Raw genomic sequence first — 12666 nt, 5'->3', positions numbered from 1 at the left:
CACCATCAATACAACTCTTCCTTGAGCTTGTGAGTAGTTGTTTCCCTATTTATTATTAGTAATGTACTCAGCACTTTATGTATTTATCCATAGACACTTCTAGAATTATAAATAATATTCCCTGCATTTATCTCTGCATGTTGTCAGTACTGTTTGTTAACATTCAATGAGTTACCTCTAGGTCTTGTTGCTCGTCTAATGAATAGTTTATGTGTTTAACTACAGGTCTTATTACTAGTGTAGGAAAGTTATTGTTTTTTAAATATAGGTTTTCTAGCTATTTATTTAAGAAGTTGTTTTTTTTTAATATAGTATTATAATTAACACTTTGTGTGTTGAACTATAGATTTTGCTAACTGTACAAATAAACGTGTATGTATTCAATTATAGGTCTCGTAGGTGGTCTAAGTCACGGTTCATGTGTTTAACTACAGGTCTTGTTAGTAGTGTAGGAAACAGTTTAAATATAGGTTTTTCTAATTGGGTAGTTATGAATTTGTGTTTTAATTATAAGTATTATAATTAACACTTTACCTGTTGAACTATAGGTCTTGTTAGTTGTGCAATAAAATGTTTTTACATTTAATTATAGGCCTTGAAGGTAGTGTAAGTAACGGTTTATGTGTTTATCTGTAACACAAGTATACAACACACAGAGTTAGAAAGGAAATGGAATAATATAGTTAGGACCGTTTTATCATTACAAGAATTAACTACAAAGTGTTAACAAATATATTACTGTTAGCTGCGTATTTCACATTTTATGTATTTAACTATAAGTTATGTTAATAGTATAATTAGTAGTTATGTATTTAACTATAGTTTTTGTTAATAGCATAATTACCAGTTTATCTTTTAACTATAGGTTTTGTTAATAGTATAATTTCCAGTTTATTTATTTAACTATTGGTCTTGCTCGTAGTGTAATTAAAAGTTTATGCACTAGATGTCATGTGTGTTACGTTGTAATTCGTGTGTGTGAATATATCCCATGCATTGGTGAAGCTTCCTTTAAACGGTATTTTAATTCTTGACAAACAAAAATCACTTGATCTATCATCAGTTTCCACTTAAGTTACAGTACTTTGGTATATTATCTTATTTTCAGCTTGTAAGGAACAAGTAATTATACAAACACTGATTCAACTAAGTAAAAAAAAATATATCAAAATATTCCACCAGCAATTTATTCAGAATTTTAAATCTGTGTGTTCGAGCATAATGCAAAGCCCACATTTCCCAAGAGAATATTAACTCCTAGTTTACCAGCTTATTGGCTTTCCACATTTTCCAAGAGAATATTAACTCCTAGTTTACCAGCTTATTGCCTTTCCACATTTCCCAAGAAAATATTAACTCCTAGTTTACCAGCTTATTGGCTTTCCACATTTCCCAAGAAAATATTAACTCCTAGTTTACCAGCTTATTGGCTTTCCACATTTCCCAACAGAATATTAACTCCTAGTTTACCAGCTTATTGCCTTTCCACATTTCCCAAGAAAATATTAACTCCTAGTTTACCAGCTTATCATCATTTCCATATTTCCCAAGAATGATATTAAGTTCCTAGTTTACCAGCTTATTGTAACTTAAACATTTCTCAACAGTATATTAAGTCCCAGCTTATTGCCTTTCTATATCTACCAGGAGTATATCAACCAGCTTATTGCTTTTCCACATCTACCAAGAAAATATTAAGTCCCAGCTTATTGCCAGCTTATCTACCTTTATATCAAGTCCCAGCTTATTGAATATTATCTACCAGGGTATATCAACCAGCTTATTGGTTTTCTATATTTTCCAGGAGTATATCAAGTCCCAGCTTATTGCTTTTCTATATCTACCAGTATATCAAGTCCCAGCTTATTGGTTTTCCATATTTCCCAGAAAATATCAAGTCCCAGCTTATTGCTTTTCTGGCTTACCAGGAGTATATCAAGTCCCAGCTTATTGCTTTTCTATATCTACCAGGGTATATCAAGTCCCAGCTTATTGAATTTCTATATGTACCAGGAGTATATCAAGTCCCAGCTTATTGGTTTTCTATATTTACCAACAGTATATCAAGTCCCAGCTTATTGCTTTTTATATCTACCACAGTATATCAAGTCCCAGCTTAAAATTTCTATATCTACCCTAGTATATCAAGTCCCAGCTTATTGCTTTTCTATATGTACCAGGAGTATATCAAGTCCCAGCTTATTGCTTTTCTATATCTAGTATATCAAGTCCCAGCTTATTGCTTTTCTATATCTGTATATCAAGTCCCAGCTTATTGCTTTTCTATATGTACCAGGAGTATATCAAGTCCCAGCTTATTGCTTTTCTATATCTACCAGGAGTATATCAAGTCCCAGCTTATTGCTTTTCTATATCTACCAGGAGTATATCAAGTCCCAGCTTATTGCTTTTCTATATGTACCAGGTGTATATCAAGTCCCAGCTTATTGGTTTTCTATATGTACCAGGAGTATATCAAGTCTCAGCTTATTGCTTTTCTATATCTACCAGGAGTATATCAAGTCCCAGCTTATTGCTTTTCTATATCTACCAGGATTATATCAAGTCCCAGCTTATTGCTTTTCTATATCTACCAGGAGTATATCAAGTCCCAGCTTATTGCTTTTCTATATCTACCAGGAGTATATCAAGTCCCAGCTTATTGCTTTTCTATATCTACCAGGAGTATATCAAGTTCCAGCTTATTGCTTTTCTATATCTACCAGGAGTAAATCAAGTCCCAGCTTATTGATTTTCTATATCTACCAGGAGTATATCAAGTTCCAGCTTATTGCTTTTCTATATCTACCAGGAGTATATCAAGTCCCAGCTTATTGATTTTCTATATCTACCAGGAGTATATCAAGTCCCAGCTTATTGCTTTTCTATATCTACCAGGAGTATATCAAGTCCCAGCTTATTGGTTTTCTATATGTACCAGGAGTATATCAAGTCCCAGCTTATTGGTTTTCTATATCTACCAGGAGTATATCAAGTCCCAGCTTATTGCTTTTCTATATCTACCAGGAGTATATCAAGTCCCAGCTTATTGCTTTTCTATATCTACCAGGAGTATATCAAGTCCCAGCTTATTGCTTTTCTATATGTACCAGGAGTATATCAAGTCCCAGCTTATTGCTTTTCTATATCTACCAGGAGTATATCAAAACCAGCTTATTGCTTTTCTATATTTACCAGGAGTATATCAAGTCCCAGCTTATTGCTTTTCTATATCTACCAGGAGTATATCAAGTCCCAGCTTATTGCTTTTCTATATGTACCAGGAGTATATCAAGTCCCAGCTTATTGTTTTTCTATATGTACCAGGAGTATATCAAGTCCCAGCTTATTGCTTTTCTATATTTACCAGGAGTATATCAAGTCCCAGCTTATTGCTTTTCTATATCTACCAGGCCATATCAAGTCCCAGCTTATTGCTTTTCTATATCTACCAGGAGTATATCAAGTCCCAGCTTATTGGTTTTCTATATGTACCAGGAGTATATCAAGTCCCAGCTTATTGGTTTTCTATATCTACCAGGAGTATATCAAGTCCCAGCTTATTGCTTTTCTATATCTACCAGGAGTATATCAAGTTCCAGCTTATTGCTTTTCTATATGTACCAGGTGTATATCAAGTCCCAGCTTATTGGTTTTCTATATCTACCAGGAGTATATCAAGTCCCAGCTTATTGGTTTTCTATATCTACCAGGAGTATATCAAGTCCCAGCTTATTGCTTTTCTATATCTACCAGGAGTATATCAAGTCCCAGCTTATTGCTTTTCTATATCTACCAGGAGTATATCAAGTCCCAGCTTATTGCTTTTCTATATCTACCAGGAGTATATCAAGTCCCAGCTTATTGCTTTTCTATATCTACCAGGAGTATATCAAGTCCCAGCTTATTGCTTTTCTATATGTACCAGGAGTATATCAAGTCCCAGCTTATTGCTTTTCTATATCTACCAGGAGTATATCAAGTCCCAGCTTATTGCTTTTCTATATTTACCAGGAGTATATCAAGTCCCAGCTTATTGCTTTTCTATATCTACCAGGAGTATATCAAGTCCCAGCTTATTGCTTTTCTATATCTACCAGGAGTATATCAAGTCCCAGCTTATTGCTTTTCTATATGTACCAGGAGTATATCAAGTCCCAGCTTATTGCTTTTCTATATGTACCAGGAGTATATCAAGTCCCAGCTTATTGCTTTTCTATATCTACCAGGAGTATATCAAGTCCCAGCTTATTGCTTTTCTATATCTACCAGGAGTATATCAAGTCCCAGCTTATTGCTTTTCTATATGTACCAGGAGTATATCAAGTCCCAGCTTATTGTTTTTCTATATGTACCAGGAGTATATCAAGTCCCAGCTTATTGCTTTTCTATATGTATATCAACCATTGCTTTTCTATATCTACCAGGGTATATCAAGTCCCAGCTTATTGTTTTTCTATATGTACCAGGAGTATATCAAGTCCCAGCTTATTGCTTTTCTATATCTACCAGGGTATATCAAGTCCCAGCTTATTGCTTTTCTATATCTACCAGGAGTATATCAAGTCCCAGCTTATTGCTTTTCTATATCTACCAGGCTATATCAAGTCCCAGCTTATTGCTTTTCTATATCTACCAGGAGTATATCAAGTCCCAGCTTATTGCTTTTCTATATCTACCAGGAGTATATCAAGTCCCAGCTTATTGCTTTTCTATATCTACCAGGAGTATATCAAGTCCCAGCTTATTGCTTTTCTATATCTACCAGGAGTATATCAAGTCCCAGCTTATTGCTTTTCTATATCTACCAGGAGTATATCAAGTCCCAGCTTATTGCTTTTCTATATGTACCAGGAGTATATCAAGTCCCAGCTTATTGCTTTTCTATATGTACCAGGAGTATATCAAGTCCCAGCTTATTGCTTTTCTATATCTACCAGGAGTATATCAAGTCCCAGCTTATTGCTTTTCTATATCTACCAGGAGTATATCAAGTCCCAGCTTATTGCTTTTCTATATCTACCAGGAGTATATCAAGTCCCAGCTTATTGCTTTTCTATATCTACCAGGAGTATATCAAGTCCCAGCTTATTGCTTTTCTATATCTACCAGGAGTATATCAAGTCCCAGCTTATTGCTTTTCTATATCTACCAGGAGTTTATCAAGTTCTACTTTTCTAGTCGAGCGTCTAGAAGGAATTTTGACGTCACACTGTGAGCACGTGAACTTAATGACCAGAATTTTCTTGAATGTTTAGGAAATGAACGATATAGGAAGAATCAGATGTTTCTGGTTGATTGATCATTAAACTATTTGTATTGATTAATACGGTAGTTCGTATGTTTCTTCGTTACTGCTAGTTAGCTCAATGCTGCACTTCTTGTGTTTGTGTTTCAAAACAGTTATAGACACGTAAGAAGTACTTAATGTACAAGAAACATTCATGTGTAATTTCTATTGGTACTTTGTTGATTTGTGAATAGTCCTTACGCTGGTTACATGAAACCTGTGATTGGTGAAATAAAACGTTTTCATTAAGTGGACTGTACTGTACATGTTATTTTATATAAATAGTCCAAAATAATTTCCCTGTTAACAGAATTCTTTGTGACAACGTTGTCATGAAAAACTGTTAATCAGTCACGTTTTCTAGTTTGTGGTTCATGTGCATAATTACTATAATATCTCTTTAATGTGGGAAACAAGGTGAGGTGAAAAAATATATAAAAGTTTAAAGCTATAATCGTGCACTAAAATTACGTGATATTAATAATGGTGGATTTAAAATTACGTGATACTAATAATGTTGGATGTTCTTGCACCGGAATGTTCATTTAAATTATGAAAAGATAAGAGTGAAAGAAAAAAAAATTCTAAAGATATGAGTCACACATAGATAAGACTAGCTAAATGAAGCAAACCTCTAAGTAAAATCCGTGAAATAAAGATAAGACAAGCTAAAAGAAGTAAACCTCAAAGAAAGATCCGTGAAATAAACATAAGACGAGCTAAAGATAGCAAACCTCTAAGTAAGATCTGTGAAATAAAGATAAGACTAGCTAAAGGAAACAAACCTCTAAGGAAGATCCGTGAAATAAAGATAAGACTAGCTAAAGGAAACAAACAAGGAAGATCCGTGAAATAAAGATAAGACTAGCTAAAGGAAACAAACCTCTGAGAAAGATCCGTGAAATAAAGATATGACTAGCTAAAGAAAGCAAACCTCTGAGCAAGATCCGTGAAATAAAGATAAGAGTAGCTAAAAGAAGCAAACCTCTAAGGAAGATCAGTGAAATAAAGATAAGAGTAGCTAAAAGAAGCAAACCTCTAAGTAAGATCCGTGAAATAAAGATAAGACTGATTAAAAGGAAGAAAAGTTTCCCTGAAAAATCCATCAAATAGGGCTAAGAGTTGGCGACAGGTTAAAGCCAGTAGATCTACAATACTTGATAAAATTCTCTTAAAAATCCAATGTCACACTTTCATATTGTTTTAACTTGTCCAATTGTGATTCAGATATAGAATTGTGTAACAAAATAACATTCCATATCTGTCTTTTGTCTCTCACAAATCGCTGCCAGATATATATTTCGTTTGTTATCACATTCTTTTTCAAATAAGCTTAAACCCAAAATGGTATTAGTATTTGTCAATGCATTTATACTGTAACTTTTAATATACTCGACTTTACTGCATGTACGTTTAGCGTTTCAGAGAATCTTTAGTTTTTAATTGTCCATCCCAAATGACACTCTGTATAAAATAAAATATCAGTTTTTGTAACTTGTAGGAAGTAAAAGACAGGTTTGAAATTTATTGTTAAACTTCTCTAATTATAGATCGGAAACAGACAAGTTGACAGTAATCTGTAACGAAAAAACACATCTGCACTTTCACTGAACATGTATTTCAGAGCTATTGAAAGACAAGAGCAGGCTGTGATCTTCAATTTTTTCAGTGCAAAGTGATATTGTTATGAAACAAGCTATTAGGTTAGATGTAAAAACAACTGAATTTTTGTAACGAGATTGTAGATATTCTAAGGTTAAATGCCTTACAATATATTGGGATGTTTACATATGTATCAAATGAGAGTCAATGAATACAATACTGCAAGAAAGAACATTCTTACAACACAACCGTTAACGAGATAGAATGGTTTAATTTCTTTCAAAACTGTTCTCAAACTAATGACAAGCGCAAACTTTGTTTCATTTTTAACGTTATTAATCGTAGACGTAAGGTCGAACTCGAGTCATTAGTTTGTTTTGTTTTAATGACCGCGGAATTGTACGTCTTTTTTTTACGATAGTTCACAAAACGTCATTGAAAAACAATTACTTTTGCTGGAGTTTTGACAGGTGGAGAATGTTAAATGTTAAAAATCAACATGGATAACTCAAAAACAATTAGAGGTCAAGAAATTGACCTTTGACTTGGAAAAGCAAGTCTATTCATTTGATGTATGTTCCAAAATAACTAAAACTTTGAAATTAATGTTTTAAAATAGAAAGAAAGGACAATTGACCTCCTGAATGAACTTTAAACTTATCTTTTGTAAAGTAATAAATAATGGATCATGAAGTAACAAAGTGTTTGTTTGTTTGTTTTGAATTTCGCGCAAAGCTACTCGAGGGCTATCTGTGCAAGCCGTCCCTAATTTAGCAGTGTAAGACTAGAGGGAAAGCAGCTAGTCATAACCACCCACCGCCAACTCTTGGGCTACTCTTTTACCAACGAATAGTGGGATTGACCGTCACATTATAACGTCTCTACGACTGAAAGGGTGAGCGTGTTTGGTGCGCCCAGGATTCGAACCCTCGACCTTCGGATTACCAGTCGAACGCCTTAGCACAATTGGCCATGCCGGGCCCAGTAACAAAGTGTCAATATTTTTAAGTGATAAGAATGAATGTTAAGTCACTTTCATGTGTATTTATTTCAGTGTTTGTTTTATTTTATCGCACAAGAAGAGAAGAGTTGTTGTTATTATGTTTATATTCTCTATGCGGTACTCTTAAAACCAAGTATGACAGTCTTCCTTCTGCAGCATAAACATTTCTAGTTTGTTTTTCTTCAAAATATTAGAAAACATTCTGTTAGTCTATTCTGTTATTTTATACTACTGAAAATAATACTAGTGATAAAGCTGTCATCCTAATGGGTTTAAAATCGATCATGATTTTAACGGAATGCCTCGCTTGTGTCGTAAACATGGTAAAAGGTGGTATTTTTTTTTTCTTATAGTCTTATATGAGGAATTTACAATAAACACTTGGTTTCAAATAGTATCATGTACTTTTACTTCACTTGGTTTTATATATTATCATGTACTTTTACTTCACTTGGTTTTATATAGTATCATGTACTTTTACTTCACTTGGTTTCATATAGTATCATGTACTTTTACTTCACTTGGTTTTATATAGTATCATGTACTTTTACTTCACTTGGTTTCATATAGTATCATGTACTTTTACTTCACTTGGTTTTATATAGTATCATGTACTTTTATCACTTGGTTTCATATAGTATCATGTACTTTTACTTCACTTGGTTTCATATAGTATCATGTACTTTTACTTCACTTGGTTTCATATAGTATCATGTACTTTTACTTCACTTGGTTTCATATAGTATCATGTACTTTTATATATAGTATCATGTACTTTTACTTCACTTGGTTTTATATAGTATCATGTACTTTTACTTCACTTGGTTTTATATAGTATCATGTACTTTTACTTCACTTGGTTTTATATAGTATCATGTACTTTTACTTCACTTGGTTTTATATACCATCATGTACTTTTGGTTTCATATAGTATCATGTACTTTTACTTCACTTGGTTTCATATAGTATCATGTACTTGGTTTCATATAGTATTGTACTTCACTTGGTTTCATATAGTATCATGTACTTTTACTTCACTTGGTTTCATATAGTATCATGTACTTTTACTTCACTTGGTTTCATATAGTATCATGTACTTTTACTTCACTTGGTTTCATATAGTATCATGTACTTTTACTTCACTTGGTTTCATATAGTATCATGTACTTTTACTTCACTTGGTTTTATATAGTATCATGTACTTTTACTTCACTTGGTTTCATATAGTATCATGTACTTTTACTTCACTTGGTTTCATATAGTATCATGTACTTTTACTTCACTTGGTTTCATATAGTATCATGTACTTTTACTTCATTACTATGCTAATGTCTTATTTCAGTATTATTTCCTTAACCAACATTAGTTTACCTATTTTGTTTTCCATTTCTAAATAACAGTATTTATTGAACCTGGAACACTTCAACCTGGAGAATAGTCATATTGAACAAACAGGAATAAAGACCTCACGGTAGAAAGTAGTCAATTAGACTGCCAGTTATTGTATTAATGTTACTTTTTAAACTTTGAACAGTTCCTCCTGGAGAACCAGTCATCTTGGATGAACAAGGTCAAAGTCTCAAAGGTCTTGTAGGCCCTTATAATGAAGGTGATTCACTTACAGTGATGTGCCAAGCAAGTGGCGGTAAGTAACGCCTTATGAAAACATCTAGCCACTATAATAGTCATCACTGTTAAAAGCTCTGTACAAACACAAACACAGTGGTTTAAATAATCACTAGTGAACTTACTTATACACACTTTCTCAGATGTAATTAAATGTTTTAATTCGTCATAACTATTTCTGACTTCATATTACTTCGCCAACTTATGTGAACAATTTTCCAGTTAATCTAACCTCTAATTTACCAAACTGCTTGAAACAAGCTATACATAGTAGACTAAACTAGATATGTTAGTAATACTGCTGAATATTTATAAGAACATGGTGCAAAATAAATGTATTTGATTGCTAATATGTAAGTTTTAAATAACCAATGTTACCACAACTTTCGTGAAATGGTTTTCCTTTCTACCTTCTCTCATTGAACATGTAAATGTGTGTGTTTGTGTTTTTCTTATAGCAAAGCCACATAGGGCTATCTGCTCAGCCCACCGAGGGAATCGAACCCCTGATTTTAGCGTTGTAAGAACATGTAAATATTTACAGCTTCTGTAAAATAAAAATAAGATATTTTGAGATCATTTTCGAGCGTATTGTGCAGGTAATGTTGACTTGATATAAGTTTGGTATCCTGTTTGAACAAAATAATATATCCTAACACACTTTGAATATTATTTGTTGAAATTACAAAAAAAATTAAAACATAAATTTAAATACTTCATGTTTATGATTAACGTTAATTATGGAATGATATAATTTCAAGGGTCCTGATGGAAATCATTATTACGTTGATTTACATTAAAGTAAACAAGAGTAAGAATGTTACTTCAAACATTTAAACAAAGTATTATTATGTCGTCTTATTTTTCTATTATATTACAAAATATTGTATTGGATATTGTTCTCGACGTTAAACAAAACAGAACGGAAAGACTTCCTCAGTATTACCTCACGCCATCTGAAACACGTGGGTGAACAAAGTAAAGAAGAAAAAATAATAAACATGCTCTGATAGCAGAATGTGATTAATGTATAAGAAAACAGCCTTAGCAACTACGTTAAAAGGGGTATGGATTTTTAATTTTACGTATCATTGTTATTCGAATTATTTGAAATTCAAACTCTTTCTTAACAGCGCCATCTATCCTTGTTGGTTCACACTAAAATTGATATCATAATACTCAATTTATAATTTTAAAATAACATCCCATTTTTATCTAGCTTAGAGTTATAAAACTTGTTAAGAAGTTCATGATAAAACCAGATGTAATTTAGAATTTTTTTAATACATTATGAACCTATTTAACGATGTGTGCTGTTTACAAAAGCAACAATTTTGCTTCATATGTTTACCGCTATTATTACAGCTTGGCATGACCAGGTGGTTAGGACACTCGACTCATAATCTGAGGGTCGGGGGTTCGAATCCCCGTCACACCAAACATGCTCACCCTTTCAACCGTGAGGACGTTATGATGTTACTGTTAATCCCACTATTCGTTGGTAAAAGAGTAGCCCAAGAGTTGGCGGTGGGTGGTGATTGTTAGCTTTCTTTCCTCTAGTCTTGCACTGCTAAATTAGGGACGGCTTGCACAGATAGTCCTCATCTAGCTTTACGCGAAATTCAAAACAAACGCTATTATTACAAGGTCCAATTTCGTTATCGATCTTTAAATTCAAGCATATGAACAACGCTTTCTTCCTTCCAATAATAGTCTAGTGTTCAATGTATCTGACTGGAATACAATCTGCAAAATCGCGTTACGTCTGTTTTTAGGTCGCGGGAACGTTGAAGCTCCATTCCAGTTACTTGATTAGACAATAATAGACCAATAGATGGAAATGGGTGTTGTTAACTGGTTGCCTTTCCTTCAATACAACAGCTCAAATTTGGAAAAGTTACTTCGTGTGACCCTTGTATAGGTGGCGAAATCAATACATTTTCAATTTGATTGAACATCAAAGAGTGTCTGCTCCTTATTTGCTGTGTCAAGTGTGGGCTTGGCATGGCCAGATGGTTTGAGATATTGGTTTGCAATATGAGAGTCGCCTGTTCGGATCCCGGTCCAACCAAACATATTCGCCCTTTTATAAAATGACAGTCAATCCACTATTCATTGGAAAAGAGTAGTCCTATATTTGGTGGTTGGTGCTGTTGACTAGCTGCCTTCCCTTCTAGCATTTTACCACCAAAGTAAAGATGGCTGTCGCAGATAGCCCTCGTGTAGTTTTGTGCGAAATTCAAAACAAACAAACAAATGCTAATAATGATCAATGAAGTCAATACATACACCGCAACGTTTCACAAGAGTTGTGAACAAGTTAATATTCACCTTTTAAATGGCCGGTCATGACCAGGTGGCTAGGGCACTCGACTCGTAATCCGAGGGTCACGGGCTCGAATCCCCGTCACACCAAACGTGCTATCCCTTTCAGCCGTGGGGGCACTATAATGTAACGGTCAATCCCACTATTCGTTGGTAAAAGAGTAGCCCAAGGGTTGGCGGCGGGTGATGATGATTAGTTGCCTTCCCTCTAGTTTTACACTGCTAAGCTAAGGGCACCTAGTACGGATAGCCCTCGAGTAACTGTGCGCGAAATCGAAAACAAACCCAGCCAAACCTTTTAAATGCGCACTTTTCTAGCTGGTCAAAATGGAGAGTATTTTTGTCGCCCTCATAACCTTGTGAAGCTGTTCATGAATATTCAAAACAAAGAAATTATTCCAATGGAAACGGCTAAAATTCGTACTAACAAGTTGAATATACAATTTACTCATAAAATTAAAAATAATTTTACCCCTGTTTTGTTAAATATATCGAATCTTAGGCTAGGACATATGTTACATTTATAAAACATTATATTACCTTTAACAAACACAGTTGAATTCGAAACACACACTTCACTCACTGCTCATTTAAACATTTACTGTTTATCACCAGGGAAGCCACGGCCGACTGTGACCTGGTGGAGAGATTATTCTTTGCTGGACGGCAACTACACTTTCGAACTTGGAGATATTGTTCAAAACCAGTTAAAACTTAACAGACTTCGCCGACAGGACCTGCTTGCAGTGTTGACTTGTCAAGCATCTAATAACAACATCACTGTACCTTCATCCAATGCTATAACCATTGACCTTAACCG

General features: G+C 33.9%; 1 protein-coding gene across 3 annotated transcripts in view; it reads left to right on the top strand.

The window, feature by feature from the left end:
- LOC143238996 (neural cell adhesion molecule 2-like) overlaps positions 1-12666 on the top strand; it is a 414991-nt gene that overhangs the window by 377262 nt on the left and 25063 nt on the right. For all 3 annotated transcript variants that reach the window (XM_076479701.1, XM_076479699.1, XM_076479700.1), the window contains exons 3-4: positions 9430-9540; positions 12462-12665. In XM_076479701.1, coding sequence (XP_076335816.1) covers positions 9430-9540; positions 12462-12665 — 315 coding nt within the window. The remainder of the gene's footprint in view (positions 1-9429; positions 9541-12461; position 12666) is intronic.

Source organism: Tachypleus tridentatus, chromosome 13 (assembly GCF_004210375.1).
Source record: "Tachypleus tridentatus isolate NWPU-2018 chromosome 13, ASM421037v1, whole genome shotgun sequence".
NCBI lineage: Eukaryota > Metazoa > Arthropoda > Merostomata > Xiphosura > Limulidae > Tachypleus > Tachypleus tridentatus.
This window is presented reverse-complemented; position numbering and strand designations above follow the sequence as displayed.